Source organism: Hevea brasiliensis, chromosome 8 (genome assembly GCF_030052815.1).
Source record: "Hevea brasiliensis isolate MT/VB/25A 57/8 chromosome 8, ASM3005281v1, whole genome shotgun sequence".
Taxonomy (NCBI): Eukaryota; Viridiplantae; Streptophyta; class Magnoliopsida; order Malpighiales; family Euphorbiaceae; genus Hevea; species Hevea brasiliensis.
The window spans coordinates 22,497,855-22,521,326 of NC_079500.1; the positions used below are offsets into that span (position 1 = coordinate 22,497,855).

The following is a 23,472-nucleotide window of genomic DNA, read 5'->3' on the forward strand; positions in this document are numbered from 1 at the left end:
CCTACAAACCTTAGTAGGTGACAACCTTCCTGCAAATGGATTTTCGATTTCCAGTCCATCCGTAGCAAACCTAAGTTGACAAAGAGGCAGGAGAGAGTTATTTATCCTACATAATATTTCCTTTCTTTTTGTATCGGGTGCATGTATATCGGGTGCACTCAATAAGCTCTCTAGGTTGTCTTCACCAAAATAGCTTAAGCCAATTAAGTTTGGCTTCCCTTACTTTCTCTTTTAACTTTTTGTAGGACTCTTAACAGTTTTAATTCGGACTCAAACTCGTGACTGCAAAACTTTGAAGACCAGTAGAACATCCCAGTACCATTGAAGTTTTTTCAAGAGAGTGAGAGAGTGATAGACTGTTTTCAAAGGAGCACTTGGCCTCCAACTTAACCATTATAACTGATCAAGTAGGAGGAAAAATTACATTTCTTGATTTATCAGAAGTAAAACTATCAGGCAAATACTGTGCAACAGCATTAATTTCTTTGTTTCTTCTCATCATATACATCTATAATCTATACATGCTAGAATTTGAATTGGATGTGTAATCAACTTTTCTTTCTTTCCTTACTTTTTTTCCCTTCCGTTTTGAAGAATGAAATCTTAATAGCAAACCCGAATTGTCAAAATGCTCAATAAATATAACAACAAGCTAATTAACCTCAAATTATGATGTCAAAAGCAAATTAATCAAAGACCAGTCCCCTACACAAGCAGCTATGCCATTAATGTTTAAAGGGTAACAGGACAAACATCAACCCACCTTAATTCTTTTATATGATAAAATGAAGCTCTTGTTCCAACAATAATATAATAAACTAGCATAAAAAAAATTAAATAACAACCTGTAAACATAAGAAACCTGATTTTGAAAGGATTGTGGAAGGGTAATGTACCATATGCAGCCTTCATTTAACCTTCAAGAGGCTCTCTCAACTCTATACTTTCAAGGTTCAACTTCATGTGAATCACTGCAATTTGCAGGAACTTGTCTGTCCTAAGATCTCATTGATGCCATCAAGCAAAACCAGAGTCTCAGAATAAGCCTCCAAATGAAAAGAATTCGCAATGCCTTTGATCCCCAGATGGCTAATTTTCTGATTTTCGATGCCGTATGAAACCAGCTCTCCACTACTCGCCACCAGTAGCATTTCAGCATTATTTCCAAGGCCTAGTGCCTTCCCAATACCTCCTTGTAGATCAATGGTGAATTGTTTAGTCCAAGACTCAACCTTGCCATAATCTTTCATCACCCAGATGGAGCAGCTGCCATATTGTACCCACTGGCTGCGAGCATGGCGATTGTATTGTATCAAAGAAAGCAACTTACCAGAAGCAAAAATGGACAAATCTAGTACAGACAACCCAGTTAAACTATCTGGCAGCTTCATTTCTTTGAACACTTCGTTGCTCATATCGAACAACACTAAGCTCAAATTGCGAAAATCGCTATCTGCTTCACTTGGAATGTATCCAATCCAATGGACAGAACCATTGAGAAAAACCCGCATCGATAGTTCAGATATTACATACTGAGGAGCAGCACTGATTCTGATGCTTCTCCAAGCATCCAGGCTTAGCTCATACACTTCAACCTGAGGTCTAATATCTACTTTACACTTGTCATCCATTACACGATATACAATTCTCACGACTTTGTATTCATTGCTTTTATCATCACATCCAAATCCAAGAACAAACATATAGATTTGGTGAAAAGATATGCATGGCAGTGGCAAAGTAGTTGATTTTCTAATTGTGGGATTCCATAAAATGATAGTGTGAGAATTGACACGATAAGTATCAGAAAGACAAAGAATCCCATTACAAGAACCAACAATCTCAAAGTACTGACAGTAGCTCTTGAAGGGGAAAACAAGTTCTTGATACTGATCAAATGAGCTCATGCCGCTGCTCTGTATTGTGTATATCTCCTTCTTGTGAGTCCAAGAATAGTGCCTAAGCATCAATTTATCAGTACAAGTAGTGCTTCTTGTACTGTGCTCTAGGGTAAATTTAGAGTGTATGGAAATGAAAGAAGGATTGGTGATTAAGGAGTACCATGATTTGGATACACACCTTAGCTGCACAAGAAATTTTGCAGGTAATCTTTTGAGGATCTCTGTCAAGATTTCTTGATCAATATGGCTTGACATTATCGTTGCCTCCTTTCTTCTTTCTTGTTTCTTGTTTCTTCTTTCTTGCTAGCATTATTGATGAAGGAAATATTTGACAAAATTTTTGGTACTATATAGATATTCTAAGCATATACTTGGAGGATTCTGTGTTGCTGTTCTTGTATATTGTATTTATTGTACTGTTTTCTTCCTTGATTGAGCAAAGGTTAAAAAAGAGGGAATAGGTTAGGCAGTGCTAAAGTCATAGAAAATGTGCTGGATGATCTGTTCGCCAATCCAAAAATGAGAAAAGTATATTAAATTATTAGGTTTAGACTTATATTATGTCCCATTCACACTTTATTTCATTCGCAGAATATTCCATTATTCCTAAATGAGGTTCCATATAAATGTGAAGTGGGTTCGGTATACTTCTTCCGTCCAACCGGTTTGAATCAAGCATCTATATGTTATAATAAAAACAACTAAAATAAAAATTAAATTTGTTCAACTCTTTTTTCAAGAATTATATATATATATATATATATATATTTAATTAATATATATAATATAAAGCTTATTGTACAAGTACACATATCTAGCTAATTGCTGACTGAACGGTACCCTTGCAACACTTATACACACACTCAAAATAATCTCACCGATGAAGCCTTACATAATCAGTGTAAGAGCTTATTGTACTACTAAACACATATCAATTTTTTTTTAATATATATAGTATAAGACTTACTGTACAAACACACTGAATTATACTATATTTAAAAACTAATTAGAAATAACTTAATTATTTTTTTATTTTATCTTAAAAAATATATATAGAGTAGAGATATGTTGAATTTAAGTTTTTATTTATTTATTTTTAAATTTATTATTTTATAGTGAGAATTATTAAAAAGAGATAACTAAATGCGAGAGGTCTGAAGAGTTTGAGATTTATCATTTTATGGTGAGAGTTGTTAAAAGGAAATAACTAAATTAGTGTAATAATAAAAGTTGTTAAAAGGAAATAACTAAATTAGTGTAATAATAAAAATTGAGACCACGTGAGTGTCGCATCAAATATATAATTACATTTTCTTTTTCTTTAGAATGTAGGTTTTAAGTATAAAAAAAACTCTATCGAAATTTTAACATGTACACAACCTTATGACGTGTTTTTGATTCCATTAATTTGTTCACTATAATTACTTTATAATTATGGATAGGTAATCTAAACCGGCAATATTTTTGCTATGCAAGTAAGACCAATAGCACTTTGGATTGTTTAGTCAGTGAGTGGACATTGAATTCGCATTTAGCATCAATATTATTTATAATTTGCTATGCTCATGCATTATTTTATAATTATATAATATATACATATTTTAGGACACAATTTGTTATGCATTAGTTATGTTGTTATTATGCTATGGGTGAAATGCCTTGAAATTGTGACATCTGGAATATCTTAAGGCATGGTACTATTTTCACAATGGAATATAGGGGCAGATTTTTTGAGGTTTAGTGGTGGTTTTAATTTATGGAGAATCTAGAAAAAATATATTTGATGCATTAAAAAAATAGCACATTTAATACTCATATAAAAATAATAAAATCTTAAATTTAAAAATATAAAATTTATAATTTGCTTAATATATAGGAGTTTATTGATTTTCTGTTAGTAAAAATATATTTTCCATTAAAAAAGAGGGTTTCATACTTAAATTTACCAATGACCAATTTAAATAAATATAAAAATATATAGTAGTAATTTCAGAAAAACATGATATCAATTCCATACAAAAGCATAATATCAAATTATTCTAACTATCCAGCAACATAGATAACAGCTTCAAATGCTAATTCTTTAGTGTTTTCATACACTATTAATAAAGGGGAAAAGGCAATTATCAATGACTTAAGGAATTTAAGCAATTAATTTTAAATAAATAAATAATAATAAATTATGAGGATTAGAAAATTGGGTTTATAATTGTCCAGAGTACTTTGGTGCAATGAATCTATATAATGAATAGATAACCTTTTTTCAATCCATCATAATTACTTATAGCTATTTGTAATTTTACTTTCAACTCTTTTATTTTCCTTGATTCATTCACCCTTGTAGAAGCCTCCCATCTCAAATGTACATTTTGAGTTATTACATCAAAATAATTTCTAGGAATAAGCATAAAATTCATACATTGTACTTAATTATTGTGTTTTGGATCCCCAAATTATTGATAAATTTTCCTTATATAATTTAAAATTTTAAATTGAATCAATTCAATCATTTTTTTTTCTATTTCAATCAAATTTTGTTTACTCTTGCTAAAAAGCACACTACACAATCGCCTTGCCCCTTGAATGCACCAATTGTAAATCCTTCATAGTAGTAACGCCTGTTTCTCATTGAGTACTAAATATACCCATAATCAATAGGCATCCTGCCAGTAAATATATAAATAATAATAAAAATAAAAAGTCTATAAGAAAATTTCCGGTCATCCCTAATTTTTTTTAGGACATTCTTCGAAAAAACATATTTAAGTATATTTGTATGGTAAAGACTAAATAATGACTTTTTTCCATCTCGATTCCACTCTTTTTTGTCTAATGGTTTAGCTCGTTAGATTTCATTTCGAGTTAGATAATAAGTCCCTCCTTGTGGAGGTGGGGTTAAATTGAGAACATTAATTGATGACCCTGGACTTTGGGTCCAAGGGGGTTATGATAGTCGTACCGAAAAAGCTCTCATTTCTTTTAAAGAAAAAAATAAAAAAAAAAATTAACTTAAATTTTTTTTTTCATTTTCGGAAAGTAATTTAGCCGTCTCACAGCTTACAGTTGTGCGGGCGTGCCAAAAACTGAGTATATTATCTGAGATTGCACTCTGACTTCTCAGATCAAATGATTGTAGAAATTGACTATACTATACGCAGCTTTGCCAATTTCATGAGTGACAAGTAATTAAAATCAAGTGACCTAGAATTGAATACTTTGATTGTAGAAATTGACTCTACTACATGCAGCTTTGTCAATTTTGTGAGTGACAAGTAATTAAAATCAAGTGACCTGGAATTGAATACTTTGATTGTAGAAATCGACTCTACTATACGCAGCTTTGTCAATTTCGTGAGTGACAAGTAATTAAAATCAAGTGAACTGAAATTGAATGCTTTGATTGGTTAAAAAAAAAAACAAGACTTGAAATTAAATGCAAAAGTTTTGAAAAAAAAAAACAGATAAAATAAAGATAAAAGACTGCTAGAATCTGATTGAGTTATTATTGTCTGATATTGTTGGGGGTTTTCACATTACAGTTATCTGACTTTTATAATTCTGCCTGCAGGTATATGAAGACTCTGAACACACTTTGTCATATTTTACAGTTACTTGTAGTCACTTGCCCACTCCTTGAAACTGCTTGGATCTGCTTAAAACTGCTGTCAACTTCCTTCTTTCATATAACTATCCAATAAGTACCATTAATTTAATTAATAATTATCTTCAGCCACAGATTAATTAAATTAATAAAATTAAATTAATTAAATTAATTTCACAAATAATTAATTCTTAGGCCTAAAAACTAATTAATATATAAAATAATTATTTTTGTTGCAAACAATTGCCCCCCGACATTGGATTGGTCAACTAAGCCATTTTGGGTGGACAAGATTTGATTTTAGCTCACATTTTGGTTGTTCAAAATTCAAAAAATAATTCAATATCCTTTGTGATCTTCTTGGAAATTTGAAATTTAAGCTAACTCTTTTCAATAAGAGTTCAATTTCCTATAAAACTCTAATCACTGCAAATCATAATTTTTGTAGAATTTTAATTACTGCAAACCTCTTATTACTGCAGATTTACCTTTCCAACGGGTACTTAAAGCTAATTTACATTTTTTATTGTTTCAATTACCACCATCGAACCAAGAGAAACCTATAAATTCCTTTTCCTTATTTCTTTCTCTCTCTTTCTCTCTTTTTCTTTTTCTTTCTTCCTCTCTCTTTCTCTTTTTCCCATTCGATGCACAACTCTCCTCCTCATCGACAAGCTTTTATCATCCTCCTTTATCATTCCTCCCACCTTGTCGGTGCATCTCCATCGCCGTTCGATCTCCCTTCGTCGATTACACTGGTATTGCTCTTCATTGAGATTCATCTCATTCGATCATCGGCCATTCATCTCATTTGACCATTGGCCATTCTTCTTCCCCATTCATCTCATCGGCATGCCATTCTATGACCTCCAAGCTTACTTCATTCAACCACATCATCATTGTATTCTCCTTGCTATTCTTATTCTTTCTTTAATTGGCAATTTTAGATTCTTGATGTTAATGATGGTTGAGAGTGTGATTGGGTCATGTCAATGGCTTCTGGAATTAGGAATTTTGCAGGTACCTACCCAAGTACCTTCAATAAGTTGATCGGTATTTGCAGTATATTAGTCGGTACCTGCAATATGTTTGATCGGTACCTGTAAATCGTTTGTATCTGTTAAATATAAGTGTTGTATTTGAACTTGTATGTCAGTATCCACAGTTTTTTGTTGACTAATTGTTGCTTGGGAATGCTCATTATTTCCCTTATATTTGTAGATATGGCATCGAACCCGTCTTCTGGTTCACAGGTACTGGCTAGTACCTAGGTACTTACCAAGTAGCACCGTAGGTACCATTGACAATACCACATGTTTTTCCCATCAACAGCAGTGTTCTTGGGCTGAGTGCTACCTCTACTACCTTGTAAGTATATACTCCGTTGGCCTTCCCTATGCCCAGTGCCAACTTATTCTCTCACGCCACTAGAGGTAATTTCTAAACTTACTGCATATGTGAGCTTTCTATAGGTTGTCTCTGATCATTGTTTGTGACTATTTGTTCATATTTGAAGAACTGGCTATCCATTTTATTGGGAAAACTCTGTCCGATTTTTGTCTCACTAGGTACCAACTTTTGCTTTTATAGGTATTGATTCATCAAAACCTACAGGTACTGGTGCCTCGGGATTTATGGGTACTAGTTTTGGTAAGACTTGAACTATTCCATCATTTAGTCCTCTTTCAGTAATCTTGTGCTCTTCTACTATTTCACTTCATCTAATACAAAATCTTTATCTAGGTACTTGACATCACTTACCTTTTTTACAGGGTCTTGTAGTAAGGGCTGCCACTATTAGTCTTTTTGCTTTTCCTCATAACATTCCACTGCCTTCTTTTTCTCTGGGGAGTTACCAGGAGCTATTGCTCGATCGAGAACTACAATCCCTCCCCCATTTAGGTGACATCAAATCTTGACCGAAGCACTCTTCTAACTGGGAGGCATGGATAGACTGACTCTAGCCCCACTTTTCTTAAACTTGTAAGCTCCTGGGCATATATGACTTCATCAAGCTATCTTGATGTGGTCCACCTTTCTGTCTTAGGTTATTGGCTGGCTCCTTGAGGTTATAATCCAGATCCTACAACTCTTTCATCTTACTAATGGGGCCTATGTCCATCACATTGAAGGACATTAAAGTTTTGATAGGCCTACCTATCATTGGCAATGAGGTTCTTAGTTCCTTTACAGAGTTTGCCTTCTAATATAAGAAGCTAGATAAATTCACCTCTTATAGTGCCCTTATATTAAGGACAACATAGATATCAGCCAATTTGACCATATTTTATTCCTTTGGTACTTGATTTATAGATCGATCTTCTATCCCTCTTTTGGGCACCCTGAGTACTACCACTAGCTTGCTCTCTCACCTTAGGTCAGCCTTATGCACTTGGTACCATGCTGCTTGCTTTTATTTTTTGAGCCTTATTTACTATAGTGTCAGATGATGTGCTACTGAGCAAAGTGAATAGCGCTTTCTAGATTATGTAGATGTGGCTACTCTTCTACTTCCCTAAGATGGCAGACACTCCACTAGTCCCTGTCGATAGTGTCTTTGGTAGGAGGGTTGTTTCTCTGGCTTATTCTTAGAATGAGAGCTGGGTACTAAGGTTCCTAGTCCAGCTACCTCTTTTGGACTTCTTTAGCTTCACTCCTTTTAATGGTATTGAGGCCCTTGAGTCTGCTAGCCTTCTTATTGGCTCATCCATTCCAGAGCCACCTTTATAGAAAATGCTATTAGCCACTGGGCCTCTATCATTGTTGCCTGACATTTGCACACTGGTACCTCTTTTGGCACTCATCTAGGTATAATAAAACTTGGACTGGATTTATATATGCCTTTCCTTTGGTATAGACTCTTGGGGTTTGTTTAGGGCATTCCTTTTGGCATTCCTATACGAGCTAACCTAGTCACTGGCAATAGGATTAGTCCATCATCTCCAGCAGACGTGGGTCGATACAACTATAGACTAGAGTAGTTGCAGGATGTGTGTTAGATGATCCCCGTGGAGGCTGTTGACCCTTTTTGTTCCACTTTTCAAAATTGATGGTCTTCCACGTTCCACGATGCTATTGTCAGCCTTTGGCCCTAGGTGCCTATTGTTTTGCTATTTTTTCCTATTATACTTGTCATTTTACTAACTTCTATTATTTTCTCTAGGTTCTCTGTCACGCACTCCTTCTACTCCTTTTGCTGCCACAGCTCTGAGGGCAGCCTCTTCCTGATCCACTCCTCCTTCCAAGAAGCGGAAGAGTGTTTTTTCCCAGTCATAGCTTCCTCCACCCTATAAGACTAAGGCACCAACCAACAGATATAAGCCCAAAATCAGGAAGTCTCCTCCACCTCAGAAGAAGTAGTAGGAAAGTTCTTCTCTTCCTTCTATCAAGCATTCTTGTCGTCATGTACCTAAGGCCAAGAAGCCTCAGGCTCCCCTTGCAATTCCAGTAGAGGTTTTTGATATCAGTGATACTAACTCAAGGACTACTTCAAGTGCTGACTCTTCATTTATAGGTGATGCTTCTTCTAAGAGACATTTTGGGACTCATAAGGAGGCACAGAACCCAATTCCCTCTGAGAGGGACCATGCTACATAGGAGGTAGCAGATGTCAATGATGACGATGACACTCAAGGAGATATTCCTTCATCCACTTCTCCTGAGGTATGTATGTATTATTTACAAAATTAACTTTCTTCAACTTGAGCTAGCACTTACCTTTTTTTCTACAGGTATTTACTACCTCAGCTCCCATTCATTTGACTTCTTCTACTTTGAGCTCCTCTGCTATTTCAGGCTAGAGAGCCATCCCTTTGGCTAATATAGTTGATCCTCTTTAGGATCTCGACTTCTCATTTTTGGTTTAGTTCTTTAGCAGCTCTAATACTCATCTTATAACTAGGCCAACTGATACTACAGTCATGCAGGCTAAGAACTAGCTATGCTATCTGCTATCTATAGAGCTTAGTTCTCCTATAGAGGAGCAAAGGTCTCTATTGCTTTTTACTTTGTCCACCTTGATTACAATAGGCATACCGCTCCAGGACATGCAGACATAGGTTTCGAAGATTCTGCCTGCTTATGCTGAGAAGATTCTATAACGACCCAAATTAGAGGCCGTTACTGGTACTAGGGGTCAGGTCAGCTTAAGGCTACCGAAACACATAGCAAACTTAAAAACCTATTAAATATAAGCATATCTCTGTATCTCACAATCCAAGCATACTACAAACCATTACACATTAGTTTTCTCATTCATAAATTAACATAAAATTGGCTTAGAATTTGAACCTTTATATGCATAAAATCACTAAAGTGTAATTAGTTCATATATACATACTTACATAAGGAGTTAGCTTAGATTTCAGATATACATAATTACATCTCTTATACTTAAGATAAAACATTTATAAAAAAACTTGAATACCAGTACAGTAACTATTTCTTTACATATTATATGTCTACTAAACATACATACACCTACTCCTGCTGCTCAACTCTAAAGAACTCTTCTATTCCTACACTCCTGCACCTGGGGTTAAGGGAAAGGGGTGAGCTTACACAAGCTTAGTGAGTAAACTAACCAACATCAATTAATTATAACTTTCATTTCATATATATGCAATGCACCATCCAAATGACTTTTTCACATCATAAACATTTCACATAGGATGGACTTGTCATTAGTGATTCCCCAAATCCAATGTGCCTGGCTCATACAGGGCTCTTCAAAACTTTCGCTTAAAAGTAGTGCGCTAGGGACTTATTAGGCCTCACCTGGTCTTACCACCATAGATCATGCATGATCACATCATAAACATAACATTTACATAACATAGGGGAAACTAGTGAGTCATCCAAAATCCATCATGCATCAACAATAATTATGCAAAAATACAATATATTCATGCTCTAGATATATACACCCTAGTAAACAATGAAATGATGCATGTGGATGATCATGAATTACATTTAAAGAATTTACATTTATTAGGGTTAGAGTTATTCACCCCTTGTAGCCTATCAACCAATTAACATGAATAGTAGCTAGCCTCGGATCCTTAGCTTCCTGAATCCCTCAAGTTTGATCCTATAAACATTGCAACCTAAGGAGTTATTCGAAGCTCTAAAACTTTATATACATAACAAACATCTTATTCTAAGCTCTTATGAGCTATAAAATCATGTTTTTGGAACCTTGGAAGAGAATGGAGAATAGGCTTGGCAGAACACACTTTGGCTACCGAAGTCTCAGGCTTTGTATGGCTTTTTAGTCTAGTACTGACTGTAGTTGATAAAGTTTTAGATTCGGCTGTTGAATCTAGAAATTTTCTAGATTTTCCCAAGAAACTGCAAGCTTTAGCTGCTGAAACTATGGCTTTTGGCAGTCGAACCTAGGAATTTCTAGAATTTCCAAGCCAAAAACCTATAGAATCCTTCTCTCATTAACACTCAAACTCACTTCAAGGTTTTAAAACTCAAACCAAACATATAAACTTGCCTTTAGGGCCTAAAACAACTTGAAAGTACACTCAATTCCAACATACATCATCTAAGAACACAACTCAGGTTTTTCCCAAAACTAATATAACTGAACAAGGATTCCCTCAAATCCATTAAGGAAACTAGCCATTTAAGGGCCATAATACTTAGACATGACTAAACTAATAATAAAACTTGAAATTTCAACATAAAATCATAAAACCCTAACAACATGCATAAATTTCACAATCTCATCTTAAACATAACTTCACATGAAATTGAAGTTATAAAAACCAAATTCCTCATTAGCATGCTTGGATCTTCTTATTAGATTAAGAAGAAAAAGGAAGTTACCTCTTTTCTTAGAGCTTGGAAGCGAGAGAACCAAAGAACCAAAGCTTGAATCCACTCTCCCAAGCTTCTAAATGGAAGAATCTACCTTCAAAATTTGAAAATGTCAAAGAAATCTCCTCAAAAGCCTCCTTACATGCTCTAGCAGTTAAAAGAAAGAGAAGAGAGGAAGAAATAAGTTTCTTTTGATAGAAAACAAACCTTGGTCCCTTTTTATACCCTTACAGTAGAGGGACTTTCGACTGTTGAAAGTCTTGCATTATAAAAGAGAAACTTGAGTTCTCACTTCCTCTCGAACATGAACTTAGGTCCTCTTAAGACCTAAATGCACCTACATACAACCATATGCATAACCTTAAACACATATACATATACATATACTTAGATCATCACATCTTACCACCATTCCCTTGTCAGTGAAGTTTTAATTTTCATAAGAATATTCTGTCAAAGACAAATATTCCAACATCAGAAAATAGCAGGTATCACATTCTCCCCTCTTTAAAACATTCATCCTCGAATGTTAAAACAAACTCATAATAACGTGAACACTTAAAGCATAACATAAACAACATGGCAAAACATACCTAGAATAGGTCAGGATATTAGCATAACATGAAGTCACGGGTCTCCCACATGCATTCTTCCATGTTATGGTGATTCCAAAGGACTTTGACCATAGGTATCTCCTTGTTCTTGAGCTTCCTTATTTACATATCTATAATTTGGATGGGTTGTTCGACATAAAAATGATCTTCCAAAATTTCGAATCTGATACATACTTTTGCAACATAGAAACATGAAACACAGAATGGATCCTCTCCATTTTTGGTGGCAAAACTAGCTTATAAGATATATTTTCTGACCCTTTGCAGCACTTTATATGGTGTAATATACCTCGGAGCCAATTTGCCTCTCCTCCCAAACCAGATGACACCCTTTATTGGAGATACCTTTAGAAGCACCATGCCCCCCTCTTAGAAAACTACTTCTCTTCTATAGAGATTTGAATGACTTTTCTGTCTATTAACAATTATCTTTAACCTTGCCCTAATTAATGGTGTAGCCTGATTGGTGATTTCCACTATCTCCAATCCTGTTAAAGCTCTTTCACCTACTTTTTCCTAACAAATAAGAGACTCACACTTCCTCCCATACAGAGCTTTATATGGTGCCATTCTTATGCTAGAATGATAGCTATTATTGTATACGAACTCAACTAGAGAAAGGTACTTTCTCCACAAGCCTCTAAAGTCAAGTACATACATTCTTAGCATATCCTCCAGAGTCTGTGTGGTCTTTTCTGACTGTCCATCTGTCTAAGGATGGAAAGCTATGCCAAAGTCAAACTTAGTGCCCAACTCATTCTGAAGAAATCTCTAAAACCTTATGTGAACTGTGGCCCTCTGTCAGAGACTATTGTCACTAGAGCTCCATGTAACCTTACTATCTTTGCCACGTACAACTAAGCCAACTTATCCATAGAGTAGTTAGCTCTTATGAGAATGAAGTACGCAATCTTAGTCAACCAATCCACTATAATCCATATTGAGTCATATCTATTAGAGGTTATACTGGTAACCCCACAACAAAGTTTATTGCCACATTTTCCCATTTCCACTCTAGAATGGGTAGTGGGTTATGCATTCCTACTGGCTTCTAATGTTCCAGTTTCATTCTCTGATATACTTCATAAGCAGACACAAACTACACAATCTTTTTATTCATAGAAGGCTACCGATACACCTTCTTTAGATCTTAATACATTTTGGTGGCTCTAGGATGGATGCTATACCTAGCATTATGAGCTTCTCTCATAATGTCTTGCTTGAGCCTGATATCATGTGGTACGCATAACCTACTACCATATCTTAATACTCCTTTACCATCAAATCGGAACTCAGGGTTCTCACCCTCCTACACTACTTTAGCTATCTTTACCAACTTAGGGTCTCGTGCTGCCTCTCTACTACTTGTCTTAAGTACATTGGTGTCACTTTTATTTGAGCTATCCAGGTACCCTTAACTGATAACTCCAGCTGTAACCCTTTTCCAATCAGCTGGTGTAACTCCTTCAAGATAGGCCGCCTTTCTATGAATATATGAGCCAAACTACCAAAAGATTTCTAGCTGAGAACATCTGTAACAACATTTGCCTTCCTTAGATGGTACTAGATATTACAATCATAATCACTAAGCAGCTCTACCCATCTCTTTTGTCTGATATTCAACTCTTTCTGGTTGAAGATGTACTAGAGACTCTTGTGATCTGTGAAAATTTCACATTTAGTCCCATATAGATAGTGTCTCTATATCTTTAGTGCAAAGACAACAGCCACCATTTTTAAGTCATGAGTGAGATAATTAGCTTTATGCTTCTTCAATTGCCTCAAAGCATAAGCTATTACTTTGCCATTCTGCATAAGAACACATCCTACACCCATTCTAAAGGCATTATAGTGAATGGTGAAATCTTCATTGCCTAAAGGCAAAGCCAGTTCTGGTGCTAAAATCAGACATTTCTTAAGCTTCTAAAGGCTTTCCTTGCACGGATCCCTCCGTTCAAACTTCTTATTCTTCTGAGTTAACTTAGTCTTTAGAGTAGCTATCTTAGGGAAATCGAGTACAAATCTCTTATAATAGCTAGTCAAACCTAGGAAACTTTTAAGCTTAGTCATTATAGTTGGGTTGACCAATCTGCCACCGCTTCAACCTTCTTGGGATCCATTTTAATTCCCTTCTTTGACACTACATGTCCTAAGAAAGATATGCTCTTCAGCTAGAACTCACACTTTGAGAACTTGGCATACAACTAATGCTCCCTTAATGTCTGAAAAACCATTCTTAGATGTTGTGCATGCTCTTTGTGACTTATGGAATATACCAATATGTCATTAATAAAGATGATCACAAAGTGATCCAGATAAGGTCTAAATACTCTATGCATGAGATCCATAAATGTAGCTGGGGCATTGGTTAACCCGAACTACATCACAAGAAACTCATAATGCTCGTACCTGATCTAAAAAGCAGTCTTCGGAATATCCATTTCCTTGATCCTCAACCGGTGATATCCATGTTAGTAGTATGCCCTAGAGTATATCATTTAGTATGTATCTTGTATATGTTTTTATTGATAAAAGCATTTTCACTTTTCCGTTTACATAATATATTTATGTGTAATAGAAAAGGTCCATTGATATTTTGTTAGAAATTCTATTCTTAAGTTGTTAAGAATATGAGTGACAGTATTTCTAGCACAAAGTATCATAAATAGGTTCTCAATCGAGGATACTTCACAATAAGGACATGACTCATCCAGAAATATTGTAATCATGTTTGTTCCCAAGATATTTATATGAGATGTAAATAAGATGAAATGGTGAGTCTCATGCCATATAACAAACATGATAGGCACTTATACATGATAAGTAGGCCGAACCAGTGACACTTATAACAAGCACATGGAGTTTACTCTTGTTAATGCATTGTCATAAATCATATTAGTGCATATAATCTTTAGACCTGAGATAGCACAGTTATCTTGTATACAGGTGGTTTGAGTTTGATACTGCTTTCATACTTGTACTGTGTATGGGTATATGGGCATGTGTTGGCTCCTACCAGTTATATATGGAGGTAGTTGTTGATCAAGATGGAATCTGTTTCTCTAAGTAAATAGGGATAAAATCCTATGTTCATTTAATTGTTCTTGATATTTCAAGTCCTGGCTAGGACAGATAGATTTATTCATAAAAGAGTTTCTGATGAGAAAATCTTTTTAATCAAGAACTAGAATTAAAAGAGAACATAATATTCATAGCAAATGGGGTTTGACATAAACCATGACTCCAGCTTGAATTGGGATTTTGTAACAGAGAGAATATAGTGCATGGTAACATATGATTATAGGTTCATTTAAGGTAAACCTTATTACTGATTGGGTGGCTATGGCATGCTATGCTAGGTATTAACCATAATCTATGAGCTGTATAAAATGATTTAAAGAAATCATTTATGTTAAGAAAGAGTTCTGATGATATTAAGAGTTGATATCATGTCTCATTGCCAATTAGTGATGAACTTAGTAAGTCACACACATACACAAGTAATCACCAAATTAAATATGATTTAATTAATTAATTAATTAAAGAGTTTAATTAATTAATTAAATAGGTTTGGTTTGTAATTAGATTGCAAAGTCCCTAGCATGGCTTGAAACCAAATCTAGGTTATTGGATATATAGTATAAGTTAAATTTATATTTAAAGTGTTTAAATATAAATTTAATTAATGAGAAATTAATTAATAAAGATTAATTAATTAATTTATATTTGATATAAATTGATTAGAAGAAGAGAAATAATTATTTTGGGTTGAAAACTCAAAATTAAGACACAGGGGTATTTTGGTCATTTCATAGGGTGACATGTGGCACCATGAGATGGTGACACATGGCACTACACATAAGCTTGCCATATATCTTTGAATCATGTAAGATGATCAAAGTCAAGATTAAATATAGGTTTAACATTTGGCACAATGTGATTGGGTCAATTAAACTTAGAGCCAATCAGAAGGTGACATGTGATAAGGGTTTTAAGTGGTGACCTAGATATATAAGTGTAAGGATGAAAGAACAAAAATATAAGCTGCTGTTCTCTCTTTGGTGCTGCCACCCTTGGCTGCCTCTTCTTCTTTTCTTCTTCATCTCTCATCAATTCAAAGAGATTAGACAACAATCTCTTGAATTAAAAATACTAGAAATCGTTTCTAGTGTCTTGTTTACATCTGTATTCTTTTAAAAGGAAAAACTTGATTTTCTAATTGATTGGAAAAGCTTCAGAAGCTGTTCAAGGGCTTCCATTGGTGATCTTAGTGTGGACAAGCTAGAGGGACAATATCTGGTGTCCTCGGCACATCCCAAAGGTGCCAAACACACTGCAGTGTATCAAAAAGGTTAGTGCACTTGTTCTTGATCTAATCTAGGGTTCTAATGAATTAATCTGTTAATTCTAAAATCTTAAATGGCAAATGTAGATCCAAAAATATATTAAAAGAGTTTTAATATGCTGTTTATCATTGAAATCAAATAGATAAAAATGAATCTTGCATGATGCATGTGACCCTAGTGAAAAGTTTTTGAATTCAATGATATAAACTTATGTTTTTCATGCTTCCGCTCCTTCAATTAGTATCAGAACCACTATATTTGCCATTTAGATTGTTGATTATATGATTTAATTGTGTGGTTTGATCATGAGATGATAGATCCATTGCTAGTTGCAAAGGAAAAGTGGCGGCATGGTGATGAACACTAATGGTGCGCACACTTTGTGGTCTCCAATGGTGTGCGCAAGGTTTGGTTTTTTGAATCTACAATTGTTGTATGATCTAAGGTTTATCCTATGACTAATTAAAATGTTTAATAAGGTGTTTTAATCACACAATTAAATTGTGATTTAGATCTGAATTTTAAAAATTGTTTGAATATGATTCAAATCTGAATTTTTAAAGTTATTTGAATGTGATTCAAATATGAATTTTAAAGTTGTTTGAATGTGATTCAAATCTGAATTTTAAAAGTTGTTTGAATGTGATTCAAATCTGAATTTTTAAATTTGTTTGAATGTGATTCAAATCTGAATTTTTAAATTTATTTGAATCATATTCAAATCTGGATTTTTAAGTTGAATATGAGATATTCAATTTATTTTAAGTATGTATATTTTATTTAATTGTTAAATAGTGATATGCATGATGGATGATCATGGACTATAAAAGACCAATGTGATTGGATTTATTTCTTTTATATTTCTTTGGGTTGTAAATTAATTAATTTATTTTAATTTATTTTGGGCGTGTATTATAAAGGTTGTAATATTTTTGGGTTGTAATTTCATTTATTTGTTTCTTGTAAATTTGCCTTGGTATGCCAAGGATTACTATGTAATTGAATTGCAAGAAGATCAAGGGGATCAAGAGCATTGGTGGGACCAGTGGGAGGAATTCAAGATCAAGTGTTGATTATGTACTCCTTCAGCAACTCTTGTAATATGAATGAATGAAATGCACCTAGGAATGCCCTGATTCAATTCTTGGTGACTCAGAATTGAATCCCTTAGAAAAGTCCATGATCATACCATATTTATTTATTATCCATGAATGCATGAGATATATGGGAATGTATGCAAGTATATGATATATGCATGCTAATTGGATAATGTGCAAAGTAAGATCTTATTAGTAATTAGGATGACAACTGACCCATCCTATCCTCTAAACTCCATTATCTTATTTCTACAATCCAGGGTAGCATAATTGGCTGAGAGCTAATCCATTCCTAGAATGACATCAAAATCTGTTAATTCTAGAACTACTAGGTCTGTTGGAAAACACTGTCCCCAATCATTACTAGACAAGGGTAACTGATCATTTTTGTTACCAAAGGATCACATTTTGGCTTACTAACAAGCAACAGACATTCTAAAGTGAGACTTCCTATCCTAGATAAATCAAAGCATGCATATTAAAACTTCCTATGCAAAGGTTACCTGACACCACAGTGTTGGAGGTATTTACTTCCTGTTGTGTCATGGTAAAGATCTGAGCCGATACTGTTGAACCCCTCCCTTGTGAACCTGCTGTTAGGGGTGTACAAAGAAAATGCTAAACCAATCTATCCGGCCAATCTGAATAATTCCAAAACAAAATTAGCGGTTTTATATATTTAAATATTAGTTATGGTTTGAAACTAATTATAAACTGAATTTTTGGTTTGGGTTTCGGGTTGACATAATAAAAACTGAACCTCACCGAACCCAAACTGAATATATATATATATATATATATATATATATATATATATATATATGAGAAATATATGAATAACTTTATTTATTTTTTACTGAATAATACATCTTAAATTAATATTTTATTTTGCAATTAATGTATGATAATATTTATATGAAAAAGATTTAATAAGAGTTAAATTATAAAAGCCTAGAAAGTATTAAAACAAGTAAAAACCACCCAAATCAAACCCAACCCAACTAATGTGAAAACTGAACATATGTGGTTTTGTAATTTAATTTATTGGTTTTGGTTTGAATACTATCAAAATTGACTTTTTTTTAGTTTGGTTTGGCAAAATACATTGAACCCACCCAAACCGATCCATGTATACCTCTACCTACTGTGGAGGATAAAGAAGCTCATCCTCTACCTATCCCTTTCCTGATGAGGGACCTATAGAAGTTTGTCTCACTGCCGATGGGGCCACATTACCTGACCCTACTTATTGAGAAGCCACTCTTTCCACATTGGGAAACTCTCACAACATGTGTCCCTCTTGTCCACATTTGTAACAGTCAAAGGTTTAGAACCTTCAAGGTCCTCGATGAGGTTTCCCACATCTAACACAACCAGAAGTATCTAAACTCGAACTAGATCCTCTTCCCATCCCAAAGCTTGACTTGATTCTGTTCAATAATTATTCTTCTTTTATTTCTTTCCAAACTTTCCTCCTTTTTCCTTCTGAATCCCATATGTAAAAACAGCCTTGGTCATGTGAATAAACCTTCCAACATCTGTAGCATTTGGAATGGTAAACTATTTAGCTTTGGAACTTTTCAGATCTAGACTCCTTTAATGATAGCCCCAGTTTCCATCTTCCTTACTGCATCTATTATCGAATGGAAGCTGTGGGTTTCAGCAATAAAAATCAAGGAAAAGTATCTAGAGTGTAGCCTCTAGGTGTACCTCTTAGCCTTCTTTCTGTCGGTATCATACTCCTGCCCTACATACTGCAAAAGATCTACAAACTTGTCTGTATACTCATCCACACTCATACTAGCTGTTTATCTCAACTGCTCAAACTTTATCTCTTTCAACTCCCTAGAGCTTTCTAGGAAGGTCCAGTTGGCAAATTCTACCACAAACTAAGATCAAGTCATGCTATCAACCTTATCAACAACATAAGCTTATACCATTCTTTTGCCTTCTTACATTTCAAGGTAAAGCCAGTCATTTGAATGGCCTTACTGTAACTAGCACCCAACTCATCTGTTATCATTTGGACCGCCTTAACATACTCGAAAGGATCATCTCCCTCCTTGTATTTAGGTGTATCCAGCTTTAAGTAGTCCATCAACTTTACCTTACCTTCACTACTTATCCCAGTCTCTTATGTCAGAACTGTTAGGGCTGCAGGAGGTGTTGGTGGTGCTTGCTCTCTTGTAACTCCCTCAATGGAGTTCTAAGTTCCCATGGTGGTTGAAGAGCTATAGGGATATTGTTTGGGAGGACACATGGGATATGGTTTGAACTGTGGAAAATAAGGTGGGTAGGGCATGAATGAGGGATACTGGAGGTAGCCCGCAAACCCAAGGTTTCCAAAACTTTCCTGTTATGGATAACCATATCCAAACCCATAATACAGCCCTTGCTGAGGTAGGGATACAAATTTTGACTCGTTTCCTTCCTCAATAAAATTGTCTTCTCCCACTCTTCCCATACCTAAAGACTTAGGATTCTCATACTGTTGTGGAAGACTATGAGAACCCTTTTCATGTATCTACTGACATTCTAGGTGCACTAGTAGTCTCCCTACTGATTTTAAAAGACCTTCTAGGGCCTCTTGAAGATTCTCTACTTCCACTTCTGCTTCCTCTCTCCTTAGTAATAGGGTTAGCAGGTAGTGCTCCAATGCCCTCTTCTTAGGTGGGGCACTAGTCAACCTAGTGGACTACCTTGAACCTCACATTTTCTATAAACAAATAAGAAGTGTTGAGCACATAGAGTTCATGTGGAGCCACATGAACATACATCATATAATCAAATATAGCATACATATGACATATAGCATGTAACAAACAAGCACTCAACCTTACTGGATATGTATCTTCCTAACTATGCTGGTGAACATACTTCCTTTTCATAGTTATCCTATCTCTTGACTAGCATTTAGGTCCACTCATTTAGCCTAAAGCTCTTATACCAACTTTGTAATAATTTAAACAAGGGTTTGTTATCAGCGCTTAGGTTCTAATAAGCTTAAGGCTACCAGAACCTATAGCAATCCTAAAAATCTATTAAACATAAATATATCCCTACATCTCACAATCCAAGCATACTCCAAACTATTACACTTTAGTTTTCTTATTCATAAATTAACATAAAATTAGCTTAGAATTTAAACCTTTACATTAGAATTTAAACCTTTACGTACATAAAATCACTAAAGTGTAATTAGTTCATACATATATACTCATATGAGGAGTTAACTTGGATTTTAGATAAACATAATTACATCTCTTGTACTTAAGATGAAACATCTATCAAAAACCTGAATACCACAAGTAATTATTCCTTTACATATTATATGTCTGTTAAACAAACAACATACATATAAAAACTCTACAGCAACTCCTGCTACTCTACTCAAAAGAACTCTTCTATTCCTGCACTCCTGCACTTAGAGTTAAGGGAAAGGGGTGAGCTTATGTAACACCCCCGTTTGCATAGCCTGGTAGATTTCACTGTTCCGGTGACCGGTGTCGGTCCAGACAATTAAGGAGATTAGAACCACACTTAAGACAACTAGAGAAGCCATAAACACAAATAATTAGTAATGTTCAATTAGTTAAGTATAAATAAGAAAAACAGAACATAAGAAGTTAAACGAGCCGAGAGTTACAGCGACGGGTGACTTCCTCGGGAACGACTGCGAAGTCGTTTTAAACTCAAATTTTGAACCGTAAAATGTGACGCCGCGGTCCTTAGGACCCTTATGAACACAGTGGAAAAGAGAAAATCACGAAAAAGAACTGTTAAGCCAGTTAAATAATTAGGTCAGGGAGCCGGAAGAAATATGAAATTATTTGCAAACCGGGATGAACCGGCGAGGGGCAATTTGGTCAATTGACCCCGAGAGCTGACTCCTGATCTAACTGTCAAATAAAATCGGAGAAAAGAAAATTTCAGGATCGAGAATTAAATTAAAGAACTAATAGAAAAATAGAAAAAAAAAGAAAAAAGAGGAAAATGAAAAAGTAAAAAGGTGATGACATCATGCATGACCTCATGCATGATGTCATAAAAGAATCAATTAAATTATTTATTAAATTAGATTTTTATGGTCTTCCATAGCAAAATAAATAAAAGAAAATAAAAGAAAAAAAAATTAGAAAAATCACTTTTCTTCTCCCTTGGTTGCCGCCTCACCATCTCCACACTTCCCCCATGAAAATTCTCCATTAAAGCTTACACTTAAGCTTTAATTCCTCCACTCAACCTTAATAAATCCCCTAAAAACTTCACTAGGCCTTGCAATCTCAACTTAAGAACAAGAAAGAAAGAAGAAAGGAGGAGAAAAATTGAAGAATTGGCATTATAGTTGAGGTTAGTATGTTAACCTGTTATTTTTCCATATTAAATGCATATGTAATGGTTGAAATGAGCTTAGAATTAATGAAATGAAATAAAAATATGGGGGAAGGACCATTGCTGAATTTCGGCCAACTTGAAGAAGGAACATAAATTGTATGGTTTGATGCATTAGAATGAGTTTAAAAGTCTATGGTTTGATGCATTAGAATGAGTTTAAAAGTCTTAATTAGTTGAATGATTATAGATTGGAACTTTGAAATTGCTAATGGTAATTAAGTAGTGAGATTAGGGTTTGGAGGCCTAGGGTTTTGAGGCAAATTTTGGAGAAATGCATAAATGATGACTTTGACCTATTGTGAAGAGAAAAATGGTCAATAATGACCAAAGGAGATGTGTGGGAATTGTTGGAATGGAAGTCAAATTCGTAGGGTAAATGGTCATGCTGCTGGCAGCATGACCAAACCAACTTTGAAGGACCAAAACGGAAATTTTACAAGTCCAATTGATATGCCATCAATTGGAGATGAAAATAGACATAAAATGACACAATTTTCATTTAGGAACCATGCCCAAAAAGTGACCAAAACTTAGTGAACCAATTGACCAAAGTTGAATAAGAGCAGGCTGCCACTGCACAAATTGACCAAATGAACAGTATTTGTTCATTTGGTCATAACTCAAGCTAGACATGTCAAATTGACCTGAAATTTTACCAGTGGTTAGATGAGATATAGAACTAAAACTTTTATGAAGAATACAAAACCAAATTATGCCATTAACCCATTCAAATTATTGAGCAAAGTTGAGTTACTGAACCTGCAAAACTGCGGAATTGCCATTTGAGCAGTAATGTTTGAATGAATATAACTCTCTCTAGAAAACTCCGATTTAGGTGATTTTTGAACCCATGGAAACCTAAGACATAGTAGAACATTTCATATGAAGAAAGTTAGACCAAATTATGGACTTAACTAGATCAAATTACTGAACAAAATTGGATCAAAAATCTACCAGAACCAAAATTGCAGCATGAACAGTGCACGTGAACAGTAATTGTATTTTGGCTATAACTTGAGCTAAAAAACTCCAATTGGGGTGATCCAAAAATGAGAATAAACTTAAAACAATAAGGAACATTTTCTATGAAGGAAGTTTTGTCAAATTCCAACTGTAGGTTGACCAATGGAACAGTGCAACTAGGAGCACCAAAACTGAAAATTTGACAATTTGGCCAAAAGGACTTAAGCTTTGAGAAAAAGACCAAAACCAACAAAGTTAATGACCAAAATGTGGTATGTGAGTGAAGTTGGAGTTCCCATACCTATTAAGCCTTAAAAAGTCAACAATTTGACTTGAATAGTATAGTGAATAGTAACCCGAAACACAAAAACTTCGAGAATGTCGAAATTAGCACATTTAAGCTAGGTAAAAATGAAGTTAAATTTATTTTTGGACTTATGTTAAGTTATGGTACTGAAACACTATGAAATTGTGTGTTTCAGCTGAAAAAGACTTGGAAGCTTTGAGAGACTGAGTCAAGGCCTAGAGGCAACTCACGTCAGGTCTGTGCACAGAACTTTTATTTGAATATATGATTCTTGAAAATTTGATTTTTTTTAGCTAATTACGAATTGTGTTGCCATTTATGATTGTGAATATGACTTTGAAAGTTTACCAGATTTTCAATAAATTATTTGAATAAATTGTTTTGAATTGATTTTGTGTTCACACTTAGCATGACAGTATCAC

At 34.5% G+C, this 23,472-nt stretch overlaps 1 protein-coding gene across 1 annotated transcript; it reads right to left on the reverse strand.

Annotated features, from left to right (window-relative positions):
* Positions 1-642: 642 nt before the first annotated feature.
* LOC110638686 (F-box protein At3g07870) lies at positions 643-2,331 on the reverse strand. The gene is given in 2 exon segments (XM_021789306.2): positions 643-994; positions 996-2,331. Coding segments are annotated over 2 exon segments (1,209 nt in total). The 5' UTR covers positions 2,157-2,331; the 3' UTR covers positions 643-946.
* Between the last annotated feature and the right edge of the window lie 21,141 nt (positions 2,332-23,472).